At 38.6% G+C, this 17,778-nt stretch overlaps 2 protein-coding genes across 3 annotated transcripts; one reads left to right on the forward strand and one right to left on the reverse strand.

The window, feature by feature from the left end:
* Positions 1-200: 200 nt before the first annotated feature.
* Positions 201-8,938, forward strand: slc6a20 (solute carrier family 6 member 20). Of its 2 annotated transcripts, XM_085918902.1 has the most exons (12): positions 201-403; positions 2,037-2,177; positions 2,921-3,012; positions 3,101-3,328; positions 3,631-3,741; positions 3,876-4,117; positions 4,254-4,416; positions 5,282-5,483; positions 7,031-7,190; positions 7,306-7,350; positions 7,432-7,471; positions 7,752-7,821. In XM_085918902.1, coding segments are annotated over exons 1-11 (1,509 nt in total). In that variant the 5' UTR covers positions 201-279; the 3' UTR covers positions 7,433-7,471; positions 7,752-7,821. The 2 variants fall into 2 exon arrangements, with proteins under 2 accessions (XP_085775028.1, XP_085775026.1); XM_085918900.1 differs by having other exon boundaries at positions 7,306-7,471; positions 7,752-8,938.
* Positions 8,939-10,640: 1,702 nt separating this feature from the next.
* On the reverse strand, positions 10,641-17,635 carry sacm1lb (SAC1 like phosphatidylinositide phosphatase b). The gene is made up of 20 exons (XM_085919205.1): positions 17,502-17,635; positions 16,987-17,084; positions 16,759-16,833; positions 16,553-16,680; positions 16,249-16,398; positions 15,702-15,761; positions 15,515-15,548; positions 15,270-15,371; positions 14,888-14,973; positions 14,662-14,748; positions 14,494-14,562; positions 14,313-14,392; positions 14,135-14,233; positions 13,547-13,685; positions 13,215-13,284; positions 13,028-13,100; positions 12,764-12,857; positions 11,413-11,505; positions 11,277-11,334; positions 10,641-11,194 (listed from the first exon to the last, which is right to left on the reverse strand). The coding sequence occupies exons 1-20, from the start codon at positions 17,528-17,530 to the stop codon at positions 11,058-11,060; spliced, it is 1,761 nt and encodes a 586-aa protein (XP_085775331.1). The 5' UTR covers positions 17,531-17,635; the 3' UTR covers positions 10,641-11,057.
* Positions 17,636-17,778: the final 143 nt, after the last annotated feature.

Below are 17,778 nucleotides of genomic sequence, written 5' to 3' on the forward strand. Positions count from 1 at the left end.
GGTCTGCTGATATATAAGTATATATGTCCGTGGGCCTCTAATTGTGGAATTTACTTCTTTCTGAGATAAGAGCTGACTCAATGTCGACCCTTTTCTATGTGACCCAAGAATGATAGAAAATAAAACAATTATATTGGGATAATAAAGTGGCTAGTTGGAGGCCCCGCCTCCTCCCACCATTCAAGTTGCAATCAGTGTTGTTAAGAGGCTGAAGCCAGTCAGCCGACTCACAACCTGTTCAGGAGCCGCTAAAGACGTTTGTACACTTGAGACGCGGACATGGAGAAAGATGCTCGACCTAACTGGGACAGTCCTTTGCAGTTTGTGTTGGCCTGTGTTTCTTATGCAGTCGGACTGGGGAACGTATGGCGATTCCCATACCTGTGCCAGATGCACGGCGGAGGTGAGGACTGACTACGTCATTTGTGACGCTGCTTTGTTGCGTGTAGAGGAAATTCTGATTCCAAAAATCATCAAGATGTTATTATAATAATCACAGGCTCTCACTTATAAAATGATCAAAAGGAGTAGCACTTGCACGTCAAACTGTCACACAATTTGTTTAAAAAAATAAAAATGAAGTTGACAATTTAATAGGGAATGTGTGCACGCAAAAAAGTTGTCAGCAGCAGTTAAAAACAAAACCAACAAAAATACACGCAGTAATTTGACACAATCACAACTTGCAAAATTTAAAACGAGTATTTAATAAGGACGTTCTTTTGAAAACGAGTAGTGAAAAAATATAGACAAACTGTCAGATAAATGACAGATCAAATAGACCAATTAATAAAAAATACTCTTTGGCATTTAGCGTCCTGAAGCTTTGTCTAATTATACACCAATATAATACACTTTTTGTTTTGTGTTATGAATAATATATTAGTCTGATTTGCTCATTGGAAGTATTTGGTTATAGCTTATTGTAGTGTCTATTTTGAATTAAGATAAATTAACTAAACACTGTCCTTAGCCCAATTGCTGTTGGGTGACCATGGAAGAACAAAACATAACATCTAAATAACATTCAATCAATATTCCAAGCCTTCAAGGTAAACTTTGCAGATAACCTCAATGTTTTTCCTTTAAAACTGAACTCCCTCATGTGTCAACAAACACGGAAGAGTTTGAATTGATTAAAAGGAATATACAGGCTAAGGCACACTTCCAGTCATGTCAAGTGGGTTATAAAAGTTTCAAACAAATCCTTACCAGAGTGCAAGTTAATACAAAATTGAAGCAGGCTGTAACCCTAAATAACATCGTAAACTATATATAGTTGATAAGTCCCAACTATGGAGTGCTATTACAAATGACTGAGCTCCCTTTAGCCTGCAGCTTCCCTCCTCTTTAAGGACTGACACAGTAGAAGCAGGCAATAAGACCTCCTGGCATAACAGTATTACTGATACACAAACATGACAAGTGCAGAATGAACGAGAGAAAATAGATCGAGAAATTAATACCGCTCGTAAAAATAAAAACGTTAATCATACATTCAATGCTTCATTGACAGCTTGCTATATTTTTTCTTATATAGTATATGTTTCTGTGTGTGGTCTATTTTGTGAATGATAAACACAAAGAAAAGGAAGTGGAGAAAATGTTATGAGCGTGCCACTTGCCAAATTGAACCTGCACATTTCTGAACAGCAAAGAAAAGTGTCATCTTGTCACTTATTTTTCCTGTGTTTATCGTATTGCTCACTCTGTGGTCACAAGTTCATTAGTGGCTTTCCCAAGTTAACTGCTAATTGTCAAAGTTCATAAGATAAAAAAGATTTATTGAAGGGCTACTTGTGGGAGACAATACAGCGGTCCAAACTCTGGACAATATACAAATTGTGCATTATAAGAGTAGGAGTAGCTCATCTACAAAAATCTGATCTGGGGAACTTTTTAAGTTACAGTATGACATTAAAATGGGATAAAGAAGCTGGGAAAGCTTCAAGACACTAAATTGTATTTTTTTCACATGTATTGTACTGTATATAGGCCATTTAAAGAATGTATTTTATTGTTCTTTTCTCCAACAGGTGGTTTCTTGATTCCATATCTTGTGATGCTGTTTATTGAGGGTGTGCCTTTATTCTACATGGAGCTTGCCATTGGTCAGAAGATGCGCTTGGGAAGCATCGGGGCCTGGTCGGCCATTAACCCGTATTTGGGAGGAGTGGGTAAGTCACTAAGAAGTGGAATCACACAAATAACAAAAAAAACACCACCCTTATGTAGCGAATAGCTAACATGCTTATTAAACTTAAATTGAACCAAATACTGTATTTTGAAGTCATGTAAGATTTGCTTATGCCTGACCTGATGATTCAACCTCCATGTTTTGAGACATTATTTATCCTGAAATTATTGTTAAACTCCCAATTGCAGGACTTTGGAAGTTCCATTTTGGAGACGGATGCAACAGGAAGAAATTGATTTAGATTAGGAATGCACTGATAACAGTAGCAGTAGCGATGCTGATGCTGATACTGTACAATAGCAGTACTTGTAAAAATACTCTGATACGACACATACTTCATTACCAGTACATTTTGGGTAGGAGCCATGTCAGAAATGTGTATGTGGAGATACTATAAGAACATAGATGATAATATTTTTAGACAACTGCTCTGCTCACTGTATGATGAAGGTAGCATTGATTACCCTTTAGCAATGAATCATCTTTATTGTCATGAACACGTGCATATTTATGAACTTTGCCCTCCGCGTCTAACCAATACAATAGTTATGTCTGTTGATGTTTGTTATCCTCACTTCTAGTAATTGTCTCGGGTAAATCACATGATGTCAACTGTGACAGGTTTCTGTTTTTTATACAGTATAAACCCTTTCATTCGGAGACATCTAAAAAAAAAAAAAAATAAGCCCAGAAATAATTTTCATCTTAAATCTCTGATTTCAGGTCTCGCGAGTGTTGTAGCATCCATGTATCTTTGCCTCTACTACAACATTATCAATGCATGGAGCTTCTGGTACCTCTTTCACTCATTTCAAGTGAGCTACTAAATATCGTACTGGACATAAGTGAATTTTTTAGCTCATTCATTCCTTTCTGATGACTTTCATTGGTTTACATTCACAGTCTGTCCTGCCCTGGTCAGCTTGTCCTGTTAATTCCAACCAGACGGGACTTGTAGAAGAGTGCCAAAAGGCTTCTTCGACCCAATACTTTTTTTTTCGAGAAACACTGAACACTTCTTCTTCAATTGAAGACAACGGAGGCATCCACACAGGTCAGGCTTTGTGTCTCCTGCTGGCCTGGGTGATCACCTACCTCTTTATTATCCATGGAGTAAAATCATCTGGGAAGGTAAGAGAAGTTTGCAGCCACACCTCAAGTGGAATCATACCAGTGAGATAACTACTGTAAAACAAAAAGATATACTCGATAGTAATTGCTCCGCCTTTGATAAGAACTGCTGACACGATTGAATAAACATGAGTCTTGTCATTTAAAAGTTCTCCATGGTAGTTCTCTCCATACACCTTGTTGAGACGGGTCCTTCTTTTGGAATATGTTCTGTATGAAGCTCCAAACTAAGACAAAAAGAACACACAATTACTTCTTCAAAGACTTCACTTCATGAAAATGTGTTTTTTGACTGTCTGCAGGTGGTTTACTTCACTGCCACATTTCCTTATGTGGTCCTCATTATTTACCTCATCCGGGGTTTGACCCTTCCTGGTGCCATCTATGGTATCCAGTACATGTTCACGCCTAAGGTAATAATGCCATCATTTTGATATGCATGTATGATATGTATGCATGATGTGGATGTTTCTACTTTGGTCAAGGAGAATACGTATAATACAAGCACTTGTGTTTGAATGTCGACAATATGTTTACATGATTTCAGATGGAAGAACTGGCCAATCCCACTGCATGGATAAATGCTGCCACTCAGATTTTTTTTTCTCTGGGTTTGGGATTCGGGTCACTCATAGCGTTTTCCAGCTACAATCAATACAACAACAACTTTGAGAAACAGGCCTACATCGTCTCACTCATCAACAGTGGAACTTCAATCTTTGCTTCCATTGTCACCTTTTCCATTTATGGATTTAAAGCCACAGTTAACTATGAGAACTGCCTGGAGAGGTGAGTGGGATGTCTTGCTCATCTTTGTGTATGATTGATGAATGCAGCCAAATATTCATTAATTAGTCTTAAGAGTGTTACTGCTTAGTACTTGTCTGTGTTTCAAGAGTGACAGTTTTCATGTGGTTTCTTCCAGGACACGCATTTTGCTGCTAAATACTTTTGATTTGGCGGAGGACACTATCAACATAAACAATGTGTCTGACTGGATTATAACACTCAATGCAACATACCCGGAGCAGATTGCGGAACTTGGCAATAAACTGGAAGCCTGTGACCTAAATGACGAACTAGACACGGTAAGGTCTTTATCATTCTACTCCTCTTGCATGAGTGGACAATAAACGCTTTGTTTTTATCAATGCATGGTTAGTGCCCGTAAAAGTTACAAGTCGATTGGAGGAAGCGCTCTTCCGCTAGTGCATGTGTCGATTTTTGAATGATTAACTGCCAAGTAAACTCTCGGGCTTACACTTTTTAATTCTTGCTGAGAGTATTCATTCTTATTCTTCACACCTAAATCTCGGTCAGCATGCACCGTATCTATCTATCTTTTAATGTCTCTTTGAACATATGCCCTCTTCTTCATACTACACTTTCCCAAGTCGAAGCTTCTTGCCTTGCGTCAATCCCCGTTCTCAGCACCCAGTTGTCATGGGAACAACAGACACACTGAGTATTGGCCCCGCTGTAGACGGGGAAATGGTGAGCAATGGCTAATTTTCACGGGATGGGACCGTGAGGGTTGGAAATAGAGATAACAGTTTTGTTTTCAATCTTCTCGCTGATAGCAGTTTTTAACCGGTCTGGAAATTTACAAGCACTAAACAAGAAATAACCTGCTATCAAAGTACAGTATATGAAACAGATGGTAGATGTTGCAGAATTTTAGGTACAAAACCCCTTCTGATGATATCCAGTCCTATATGCTTCTGTTACGTAAATGTGTTGGGGTCGGAGAGCATCAAAGATCATGTACAATACGCAGCCACAACTTAGAGTTGTTTGATAAGAACTGTGCCAGTAAGTTACCCTTTACATTTTTTTTCTTGAGTAAAGTTCATCTTAATACACAATCTTCTTAGGGTCTGAATCAAGGTAGATTGGAGTCATAAACTCTTATCACTCAACTGTGGTTTTTTTTTCCTCTCTTATTTGTTTCAGGCAGTGGAAGGGGTTGGTCTTGCTTTCATTCTGTACAGTGAAGCCATTCAAAACATGCCCCTGCCTCAGTTGTGGTCAGTGTTGTACTTCTTCATGCTTCTGCTTCTGGGATTGGGCAGCATGCTGGGCAACTTGACTGCCATTACCACCCCACTACGAGACTTTAAGATATTGTCCAAAGTTAGCAATGAGGTGTTAAACGGTAAGACTTGGGTAGATACGTAGATATTGTTTGATAAAAAAAATTTAAAAAAAATTGATGGCTATTGTTTAGTTACATTAGTTATACAATTTTGGATTACTCACCTAATAGCTGCTGTTAAAATAGGTTTCTCAGTTTTGCTGCACAACATAAAAAACGGTATCAGTCCTTATGATATAAATTCTTGGACATTTATTTACATAAATGATTGCGTTGGATCAAATAGCCTAGTGGGTTATTCGTTTATTCATTTATTTATTTTTATAAAAGCTTTAAATCCCAAAATTTGTTTCGTTACAAACTAGAGGTTAGCCAGTCGTTGCGAATATAGTATAACAGATTTCTTTTTGTTTTGGTTAGAAATCCTTCATGCTGTGTTTAAAAGTACATGCCATTATATGAGCTCAAGAGTTTTGGAAATTATGCAAAGTAGCCAGTTGCGGCTACATGCACCCTCACTACACAAAACTCAACATTTTGATGACTCTTGCATTTCTGGAATATGAATTGAGTTGCTTTTATCCATCTTAGGGGTTGACCATTTTACCTTGTACTGCCACTTACTGTCAACTGTAATGGACATCACAATGCCAAGGGCTCAGCTTGCGAACGTCACATGACCAAACCCAGAAAACAGGTGAGCTGCCATTTGTCGTTCCCTGAGCCCTTAGGCACTGTGACATCTTTTTCAGTCAACAGCAAGGAACAAAGTGGCCGCCCACTAAGATGAGTAAAAACAGGTGAACTTTGTTGTTTAATTCTCCATTCACAAACGCAACATTAATCATAACGGCGTGTTTAGACTCGTGAGGATGCGTAGAACACACCGGTCTTCATGGTAATAAAAAGTCATATACAGTTCTGCATGATACAGGACAACAGATAAGTGGATTACATAAGTGTGCACATCCTCTTATAACTTGGGGTTGTGGCTTGATTTAAAATAGGCTAACTGTTGCAGTGGCAGATTTGTGTGTCAAGTCTAGTCACTTACGTAAATGCCAAGTCATCCAGTTTAAGTCTTTCGTAAGTTTTTGCAAAGCAAGTCGCAAGTGCTAACGATGGCAACGCCAGTCTGACATGAGTCCAGTCATGTGACTTGAGTCACCCACCTCTGCCTTGCACTGTTGGGCCAATAGTGAGTCCAGCTTTCATTGAATGACGATCATTGGGCTGGATCTCGCCGGCTGGGTTTGTGTGCATACCGGCTGGTGATTAGCCATCTCACGCGTTTTGCATCTAACCTGTTCAGAATGTGGAAAACAAGGCAATTAAAGGGGTTTAACTTGTCGAGGTTGACTTCACACTGTATTGCAGTATTTCACAACCTTTATGGGTCAAGACCCCAAAAATGTTGATGGAGATTAATTACGCGAGGATTTGGCTATTTCCATTTGCATTATATTGTTCTATGTTAGTTGGGAATCACCATAATACCCTTCACAGAATGTGGCACATGGACAAACGGTTCATTGCAATCTCAAAGTGTTTTGTTTTCTTTTCACTTGTGCTGTGCATCACCTGTGTGAACTGTGTTTTCCTGTCAGGGGCATTGTGTCTAATCCTGATGCTTCTCGGCCTGGCCTTTACCACTCCATCAGGAAATTACTGGTTTACCATATTCAATGAGTACGGAGCATCTTTCTCCCTGCTTTTCGTTGTCCTCGTTGAGATTCTGACTGTCAGTTACCTTTATGGACTCAAAAGGTTTGTACTGTATGTTCGTATTGTTCTTTATGCTTTATGCAATCTAGTTGCTGCAATATAACAATAAAACAATGACGAGAAAATTCTTGCTGAAAAGATGCTCTGCTTATTGCAGGTTTGAAAAAGATATTGAAGACATGCTTGGCCACCGTCCAAACTGGTACTTGAAGATCATGTGGGGCATAGTCAGCCCTCTTCTCCTAATATGCCTATTTGTCTTCTATATTGTCAACTATATCAGAGGAGGCACACCCACCTACCAAGCATGGAACAAGGAGCTGGTAAACATTATTATTATTCTTGTTATTATTATTTATTATATGTGCACAGAGTATTACGTTTTTGCTTCCAACTTTTTATAGCTACAGCACAATATACAAATTGTTGTACCTTTGCTTGCATTGTATTTAGTTTCATGTCAAAGTGTGCTGTATTGCATGAGCTGGTTCCATAAGTTGTAAAAATGTATGCCCTCCTAGCACATAAATAGTGTTCTGATGATTGCACAACATGAAATTGCAAATTGCAGAAAGAAAAATGTCCACCGTATCCATTTTTCAGGGAAAGACTGTGGCGACCGACTATCCTGTTTTTGGTCAAGTCTTCATTGCCATACTGTTGGCATCTGCCGTTAGCTGTGTTCCCATCTCGGCTCTCTATGTGTACTGCACGAACAGGAAACAATCAAATTCTATCAAGAATAGACAATCGGTCAACACCATATCGACTTAGAGCACCTAAGTTTGGATGATAAGTGCACCTTTTCAATTTTATTGATGTGGTGCAATTTTACGACAGTTTTTTTTTTTTTTTCTTAAGGCACTTTACACAGGTCACAGCGGGTATAAAACCACACTCCTCACCGCTGTGTGAGCGAGGGATAATTCCCTTTTTAGAAGAAACATCCAGTAGACTTGCTAATATTACTCCCAGTCGGAATAAGGATGCCGTCGTCGCAGTGTTGTTTACAAGCAGGAATAGCAAAGAGAAATAGGAACATAATGATGAGCTCTCAAGCACCAACTGGAGCATCTAAAATGACTTTCTGGAGCAACCTGCCAAACAAGCTTTAGTCCTGTTCAAGTGGAATATTCCCTCTGTCCTTGTGTCCAAAATTAATTAGAATGCACAATTGTCAATATTGATCGTGACTGTAGTGAGAATCTATAAATTTATAGATAATCCAAATCGTCTGGAAAGCTGTTTTGGAAAAGTACTATTTGTTGATGTTGTAAATTGTTTCCCCCTAATGTATTATTACTAGTACATTGTTATACGTATATGATGTATTCATATTCAGTTTGTACAGTCCCAACATTTCCTTCTTATAAATGTGTTATTTGAAAGATCCTTTATTGTATAAAGTACGATTAGGTACTGACAATATTGCCTCCGATGCCTTTCAATACGAAAAGTACTGTAGATAGCTGTCATTTGTTGAAATTGTCAAATATACACTATTATTATCACATTGTTCTTAATCCTCCATATTCAGACAATACCTGATGTTAGGAATCTCATATACTTTATTTTCCATTTAAAAAAAGTACCATTTCATGGAATACAATATGAGTGGTAGCATGTATATATGTATCCATTTCTCTGTGTGTGGAACATTGAATGTTTTGATGAAAGTCTTTTTAATAACTAGTGGAATTGTTGTCTTTGAGGCGAAATATTAAAGTAAGATTAGTAAGCGTAAGATGGTTCATTTTCAAGTCTCCCAGGTATTATTTAAAGTAGTTAATGCTGACATTATCTAGATTTTTTATTATTTACCGGATTAAAAGTGCGTCTGGATACTTTTGTCGATTTGCAGTATTCGTATTCATTTCAGTTAACATGCCTTCAGTTAACAACATGCCCTGCAGTAACCCTTTTTGTTATGTTGCGTTCCTTCACCGCTGACCTTTGAATCGTAACTAGTTTTCCATTCAAAGAAGAGAAATTCTTTTATGAATCAAAGGTTTGACCTGGGCCCAGCAGGTCTCTAAATTCCAAAATATCTGAAGCTTATTGCATGTGACATTTATAAACTTGCCATTTCCTCACAGTCTTATCTCCATTCCCGGTAAAAAAGGATTTTTTAATTCATCCCATAAGTTCAACATTGTAATAAATATTTTATATCTGCTAAATAACACCAAATCAAATGCTAAAGTTTTATATCGCACGATCATATGATAAAAAGTTATTGTGATACATCAAACACATCATAAAGTTGACAATGCATTTTAGTCTTTATATTGTTTCCTTATTTCTTTATTGACCTGGAGAAAAAGAGATGGCATTATTACGTTAAGCTTAACTGACCAAGACTACAAACCGTAACTAAAACCCCAAGCCCTGAAATGTAGTTGACTTTTGAAATTTACAGTTTAAAACATGTATTCAAAATAAATACACTCGACTCCCATCAGCAAGGGATTTTTTTGTCAGATATTAAAGGGTTCTACTGCCCCCGTGTGGCAAACGAGAAAAACGTTTCTATACTGTACAAGAGCCATTAGCGTAGTACCTTTCACTTTTCTCTTTCTTATGTTCTTTATATTAATTATGTCATAATTTATTTAGTCACTACATATGTGAATCCTGAACAGCAAGGAGTTTGACAGCCCTGGCTAAATTGTTCATGAATGACAAGAAATGAGTACGTGCGTGTGTTTGTGTAAAATCTGAGGGTGGCCAAAAGATGTCATGCTTGACACAGGTTGTTTCTATTTAAAGCTTTTGTTTTTTAATCGTTTTTAAAAACATCTTATTTTGCATGTGTCAAGTCTGAGGGTGGCCAAGACAAAGTCAATGCAAAATTTGTCTTTGTGGGCCACATAAAATGATGTGGCGGGCCTTATCTGGCCCCCAGGACTTGGGTTTGACACGTATGCATTAACCAGTGATGGAGTGAGCACTTACAGGGATTAGTGACCATTCTGTTGATAGACAAAAACTACACTTGCATCAAAGGTAAGTCTATTTCAAAGTTTCATTTCTGGTTAACTTAATAATTATCATTAATAGTCCTCAGTATGATGAAGTACAGTGATGATCCAAACGAAAATTCCTGTCAAAGCAGAATATTTGATTTGTTATTGGGTATCATTCTTGTGGCTGGTCCATGTATGTTGGCATAATATACTTTATGAAAAGGCAAGGATGACACGGTAACGCACTGGTTAGCACGTTCGTCACACAGTGTGGAGGTTGTGGTTTTGATTCTGGTCTTCCTGTGTGGAGTTTGCATGTTCTTCCCGTGCCTGTGTGGGTTTCCTCAGAGTGCTCCGGTTTTCTCCGATTGATCATTCTACATTGCTGTTGCTGTGAGTGTGAGAGCAGGCAGTTGTTCGTTTGTGTATGTGCCCTGTGATTGGCTGGCATCCGGTTCAAGGTGTCCCCTGCCTACTGCCAGCTGGGATAGGCTCCAGCACTTTTGTGAGCATCGTGAGAAAATGAATAGATAGATAGATGAAAAGGCAAACCTCACATACAGTAAATAATTTACAGCTTTTCTGCGTTTGATCCCAATGAGTGGGGCAAAAGTGACATTTTATATAAATCCCACAATTGTCTTCTAAAAACAGGTACAGTGACATTGAATAAGAGCTAAGTTCAGCGTACATGTCAGCCTGTGCCAGACTGTCCTGTCTCTGTGTTGGAGCCGTGTGGATAGCAGCAGGTCCATGCACACAGTTTTGCGTGCCTTGTCTTGCAAGAGGCGGCCCTGCTGGCTCACCGACATCCTCAACTTTCCCCTGTGTACTAGTAAAGGCTCCATGCCTGATGATGTTGCTGCTGGGGATAAAGCGATGAAAAGGCTGAGGATGAGGTAGTGAGCTCGCTAGGGCGGAGCTGCTTTCCACACGCGCACATTCAGTCCAGCTTTTCTTTCTGGACCAGCTTTGGAGCATCGACGAAGTCACGTCCATTGAAGAGGATGAGACCACATGTAACCACGCTGGCCATTCCCCAGAACAGGACATAAGCTAGAGTCTCCGTCCATGTGTCACCTACGGCGGAATTTTTTAGTAAGTAATGGAATTTATATTGTGTACTCAGTCATTTTTCACATTTCAGTGTTGTTTCTCTTACCAGCCATTAGTAAGCAGATAATACACATGGAGAATGCGACCACCATGATGATAGGTAACTGAGAAAGACAAAAAAAAAAAAAAGTTGCATTAAAAGAAAGGCAAACTTAAACTGCATTAACTTGCTGAAGTCTTACCGTCAGAAATTTCCAATCTTTGGGGTCACGCAGCGGTGTAGTCAAATCAGCTTCATCCACAGCAAAGTTACCAAGAAATAGATCTATAGAGTCCTGCGTTAAAAAAACAACAACAAAGGTTTCAATATTAAGAAAGGGCCAGTGAAATTTCTGAATTAGTAAAAATAACATTCATTTTTATTACATTGTATCAGAAAATGTACGTGGATTTGAATTTGATCGTTCATTTGTTTACATAATTTATATGCATAGGTGATCATGATATGCTGTATTTGGGAAGAGATTATAGTAGTGCTGACAGAAAAAAAGCCAAGCTATTAGAGTAACGCAGACAACTCTATGTATTTTAGAGCTGAACTAAAATTGCAGGTCTTCAGTCAAGTTAAATTGAATAGCGATGAGATTCTTCAGACCGCTTCATGTTGTTATTTTTTAATCTTATTGTGCGTACAAATCATGTGTGCACTGTCATGGCTTGGATGATTGGTGATGCATTCCATATTAAAACTATAAAAGAGATATAGTGGAGCTCCACGTGTTTTGCATGTGCATGTTGGTAAGACTGTCACCTGTAATAAACTCTGAAACCGCTACAACAGAATCAATACAAAAGAACAACTAATGAATTTAGTGGCTTCAAAGTTCGGCTTTTGTTTTCATGCTTTATGAAGCCGCTAAATCACAAGTTCATGAGCAGGCGTCCTGTACTTTGGCCACCGCATTGACAACAACGTTGGCAATTTTTGGCAGGAGGCGATTTGATATTGAGATTAGAAGTGAGCAATTAATTTTGTAATGTGGTAACATGATAAAATTTGGCAATCCTTGCCAAGCCAACATGCTAAATTACTACCCACAACTTAGTTTCGATTATTTTCAATGAATTTAGAAAGAAATATTGCCTTGGTCCAAAATCCTTCCACGTGCGTTTACATGAAACCAAGCTAAATCATTCAAACTTTTCCGCCACTATTGGTTAATCTATAGTCTGTACAACTCAAATGAAGCAAAATAAAGAGGTAGAAGTACCATAAAGCCAAGAATATAGCTGCACAGGAGCTGTGTTCAGAATTAAGCAATCGTATTCAAATGTTAAATAGCGATCAGCACACAATTGGCACCATTTAAAGTACCTGTGATTAAAACTTTCTGTTGAAGCCATTTGTTGTTCCCAATCCTAATTTGACACAAAAGATGCCGAATTCAATCTGTGTGTAGCTGGTTTGTCACTTTTGAATTTAATCTGACAGAAGGTGGTCCTTCATATCGCCATTTTATACACTAACTGCAATGTAAAATAAATATGAATGAAAGAGGTTGCGCTTGTCTCAGTAATTGAGACATACTGTACCTGTCTAAATCCATCAGAAAAGTTGTTTTTATAATATCGAATCATGGAGTTCCAGCCGTCCATTAGCAGCCCCCATTGAGTTCTCTTGCCTGTTCTAAAGAAGATAGAAAAAAAACAAACTGGCATGATTAAAATGTCTCTGGAAGGTTTGTAGAATTAGTCATAAAAGTCATTATTCATCACTTCACTTTGACAATTGTTCAGAGGTGAACCACTGCAGTGAAGTTGACCAATGTGTAAATGTAGCTGTTTTTAATAACGGACCTGGTGAAGTCGGTCTTCAATGCTCCAGTGCCTGCATATTGTTTAGCACATGCATCTGCGTTGTCAGCCCAAGCTGCAGGGAAAAGACGTCAAAAGCAAGACCATACTTTTACTTTTCGGACTTGAGAGGAAATAGTTGTATTTATATAAAGTCAAGAATAACTTATAGCACAGTGTGACAGCTCACCATTTTTGTAAATTTTTTCAAAGTCTGCTTGATCCTCAATGGGCTGGTTCATGTGGAGGATGCCCATTTTCTGTGATGAATAACAAAGAGATCACTTGACCACAAATCACTTTTTTTTGTTTTTGTTTTACTGACATGGCTGTGCTGCCATCTATTGGAATATACTGTAACTGTTTGCTCCATTAATAAAACAACAACATCAATACGAGAGGTGCAACATGAAAGCAGAGTGGAGTAGTTTACAGCACCACCTCTATCATTCATGTGTGTCACCACTTGAAGAGACATCTCTAGTTGTGTTGTTTTGACTGCTTGTAGCATAGGCGTCCTACCCGCAGCTGTGCTTGAAGTGAGCGTCTGGCCAGCAGGCTCTGGATGACATTGGTACGGTCCAGACAGTCCATGCAGTTGCTCCGAAACGTCCCCTCTTGATTTAACAGTACCTTGCCATCTGAATCCACCAAGAAGTACCTGTGCCCCAAATCCACTGTTATTTCAGTTATGTGGCAAATTCATGGCGTTAAATTCAGGGACTACAATTTGCTTGCTTGTTCACTATGGTTCATTACTTTCATTATTTTTGTGTGTTAATCAAAAGAAGACATTTGCAAACGTTTGCTTTTACTCTGAAATATAACCACACCTCTAACAGAGTCATTTTCAAAATGTTAATCCCTCTAGTATGTTATTGTTGAATATTATTTAGTTGTTTTGATCACTAAACAATACCAAACAACAGGGGAAAAATTTAAATGATTTTGTAACACTTTCATGCAAAATAAAAATTTCCCAAATTATTCGATTAATCGTTGCAATGATCGGTAGAATAATCAATTCTTAAAATATTCAATAATAACAGCCCTACTGTGTGAGGTTGTTACAGCCTTTCTTCTAAAACATAAAAACTGAAGCAAACTGACCCAAATTCCTCCTGGATTTCAGCAACCATGTCTAACAGGATGTGCAGACGATGCCACCTCATCCGACTGCACTCTTTGTGGAAGTCAAACGCTATGTACCTGAAGAAAACCATATGTTGAGCAAAAAGATGAATTGAGCCATATGTGAAGAGGAATGTGTATAATGGACGATTCTTACTTGATGGTGCCGTTTCCTAAGTTACCCACCATCTTTTCAAAAGTCTTCTCGAGTGGATTTTCTGAGCCTTTCTGGTTGATCTGAAAGAAGAGGGGGAAAAAAATGTGGATTTGAATTTAGGTCAATTTAAGTATGTTTTGTGAGTGAGCACCAAAAACAATTAAGTCACATGTAAACTTACCAGATTCAAAATGACTTGCTTTCCATAAAGAATTATCTGTGAATCAAAGTGTCTTTGAAATCCATCCAGCTGAAGCAAATAAAAGCAGGAAAAGACAAACCACATGAGTTAACTACCAAAATAAAAGTCTTTAATGAGTAGGTAGAGGAATGCAAAAGAGTAGTTTACGTGGTTGACTGTTTTGCTGATCTGTGGCCTTGGCTTGTACTTGAGGTTGGGCCTTTGGGACCAGTAAAAGGGTATTGAGCCTCTTGTCTGAAAAGCAGATCAAACAAACTAATACCACTGTGTACTTTATGATTACTATTATTTTTATGAAGCAAATCTAAACATTATTCCTGGTAGATTTCATGACACGTCGGAAAATCTCTCCAATTGGGATTCATCATCTGACCTGAACAAAGGAAGCCTTGGCACTGTTGTACTGCACTATCTGCTCGGTCTCCACGTAATTAGCAGCATGGCCCTCTGAATCAATGCCTGGCAATAAAAAAAGAAGTTACAAACATGGTGGCCACCATCAAGCGATACACAAGTAGACTTCGTGATCCACTGGATGTGCCTGAATTTCACTTGGAAAAAGAATTTGAGTTCAAATGATGTTTGAACATCACAGATATAAACAGAAAGATGAGTTATTTTAAGTATAAGTGGACAACTTGAATCTTAACACACTGCAAGTTCTTCATCTTTGTGACCATATTTATCCACCAAAGTATTACTGCCCAATGACATGACACTTTCATTCAGTACAGTGTGGCTAAGACTGTTGTTACCTCGGACATAGTAGCGGACACCAGCCCTGAAACAGCTCCTTCTGGAGATAATACTCCAGTCAAAAAATTTCCCATTGATGCAGCTTGACTTCATTGTGATGACTGGTCAACATGAGTGTTAAGAAAACAAAACTGTAAAGGTCAGAAGTCAGAGCTACAGGCCAAGGATGACAGTTCTCCCCCTAGCTGCCACCCAAGTGGATTGAAAAGTTGCTGTCAGACAACAACAATAATTAAAAGGATACATCCATGGACAACTGGGTACACAAACTTGTGTAACTGTTTAAAATAAAAAAAAAAGAAGGTATGATTGTGAGACTAACTTTCAGCACTGGGAGTCAAAATTCTTCAACGTTAAACTGTAGCTATACAAGACGCATGACATGAGGAGTCTCACATTTTTGTCCAAAAAGAAGTCAACAAATGCCTTACCTCAGGCTGTGCAATAAATTCCCTCAGCAGGTAGCCATTCCAGACAAAACGTTGATCTGCCTGTAATTACAAGTATAATAAGCTTTTCTACACATCATTTTCTGTTTCTCCTAATAGTTTAGCACGGTTATTCCTACTTGGGGATATTAATAACAAGTTTGTTCGCATTCTTCCCATCCCCACTGTCAAAAGGTCTGTCGACCACTCAAAACAAAAATGTTCCGCTAGATCCAACTTTAATGTAAAAATTACTGGTTGGTACACTAATTAAAAATATATTTAAAAGTAGAGCAAAACAGGATGGTCATGTGAGTAGTATTAACCACTAATACCAATACAAACACTAGAAAATGCATGAAAAAAACTGTACTCTGGTGGAAACCGGGTTTTGGATTTATGATGGAGACAGAACCAAAACTCTAAGCTCAATAAGATACCCCACTGGATGTGCACGAGTTAGAATGACAACTTGCTCTTAACTCTTTTAAAGAGATCAGTGGAAACTCATCAATCCGTAGAATGAGTAGACAAGACGCAGGAAACTCACCCTTTCAAGAAGGCTCATCTCGTGGAATTCAGGACTGGTGTTGGCCAGACGTTGCAGAGTGTGGGTCAAGTCGTAGTCTGTTGCAAAGTAGAAGCTGTCTGTATGAAGGACGTTGTTGATCATTGACAAAAAGGTCTTGTTGTCTAGCATCTGTAGAAGAATGAAACGTGAGGACCATAGGACACAACAGAGGCTTAGCAATGTATTTACGTTTGTTTAATATTCACGAATGACACAAGAGACAACGGAAATCATCAAAAGCTGACTAAAGCTGACTCATTGCAGTCAAATAAGAATAGTCTACCTGGCTGTCTGTTAAGTGCAGTATTGTCTTCTTATAGGAGATTACGTCAAAGTCCAGAGCCTTCCATACAGCATGGCCCAGTAGGTCCCCCACCTTCTTCTTCTTAGTGATGATGATCAGGTACATACCTAACACAACCAGGAGGGATGATGATATTGAGATTGTCAAAGACCAACAATTTTCCAGTTTATAATTTAACATACTACCTGCCACCAAGCGTATCGTCCCCATGAGTCCACATATTGGCCTGGTCTCAGCAGATGCAGGAATGTCCCTCTTAACTGTGGACGATGGGACATCCAAGGGCAGTGGTTAGTGCACGGGAAATCAATATGTAGCCTAGATATCATTCCATTTGTGAAGATCAACTCATTCATGGATAGCAATCTGACAAATGGGTACTTTTAAATGTTTATCCATTTTTGAATGCTTACCTGTGAGCGTCATCTCAGTTGACACCCTATCAATGGCCAACACGTCCACACATCCATCGTCACAAGCCTCGATGTAAAATTTATCAGCTGTGGTGCGCCTGTAATGTGCAGAAAAGGGCGTCCAACACCTCGAGCTTCATTCTCGCAATAGAAAGCAATTGAACAGAAACAAGCTAGAAGAGTAAGGGATGTCTGTGGCTAAAGCGTATCAATTAAATGCGGCTAAAACTGGTAGAACAATAGTAACAAACATTCAGATTGGGAAAACAGATTAGGCCATTCATTACAACACTTACATGTGTTTTAAATCGGTTATCAAAGCCAAAAAAATTAACATTGATCAATAAAACTTTGTCGAGTGTCAATCGTGTTTACGTCGCGGAACCCGCGACGTACGCGTTAAACCAGTACAAGGTTGTAAGTGGTTAGATCTAACCTGCCAGTAAAACAGATGCCTAATGCCTACATTGTCTTGTACTATAAAACAAAGTAACGCGAATATTCCCAGCACTTACAAGTTAAAACTCTCATAGGTGCTCGCCATTTTTCATTCAGTAACCTCGTCCGTCCGTGACGTGTCAGCCCACACCGACTACTTCCGTCATCAACAGAAGGGTACTTATTGTGACTACGCATGCGCTAAATTGCTCTTGATTCGTGAAATATTACATTAATTTCTTGTCAATTTATGTTCAAGATTGTGTTCTTAAAAGCAAATGCTCTTGTTATAAACTTGATTTGCAGTTGTTGGTAACACCAACAAAACCAGTACGAAAACATAAAACAGGATAA

Source organism: Syngnathus leptorhynchus, chromosome 8 (assembly GCF_054491065.1).
Source record: "Syngnathus leptorhynchus isolate UIUO chromosome 8, UIUO_Slep, whole genome shotgun sequence".
NCBI lineage: Eukaryota > Metazoa > Chordata > Actinopteri > Syngnathiformes > Syngnathidae > Syngnathus > Syngnathus leptorhynchus.

Excerpts from the sequence above, each read along its gene's own strand:
- slc6a20 (XM_085918900.1), top strand. The coding sequence starts at position 280 with ATGGAGAAAGATGCTCGACCTAACTGGGACAGTCCTTTGCAGTTTGTG. Across the intron at positions 2,178-2,920 it reads CCCGTATTTGGGAGGAGTGG|GTCTCGCGAGTGTTGTAGCA; the intron begins GTAAGTCACTAA and ends CTCTGATTTCAG. Across the intron at positions 7,472-7,751 it reads AAGCATGGAACAAGGAGCTG|GGAAAGACTGTGGCGACCGA; the intron begins GTAAACATTATT and ends TCCATTTTTCAG.
- sacm1lb (XM_085919205.1), bottom strand. The coding sequence starts at position 17,530 with ATGGCGAGCACCTATGAGAGTTTTAACTT. Across the intron at positions 15,549-15,701 it reads AATTTATTGCACAGCCTGAG|TTACACAAGTTTGTGTACCC; the intron begins GTAAGGCATTTG and ends TATTTTAAACAG. Across the intron at positions 14,974-15,269 it reads TGTCCGCTACTATGTCCGAG|GCATTGATTCAGAGGGCCAT; the intron begins GTAACAACAGTC and ends TTTTATTGCCAG.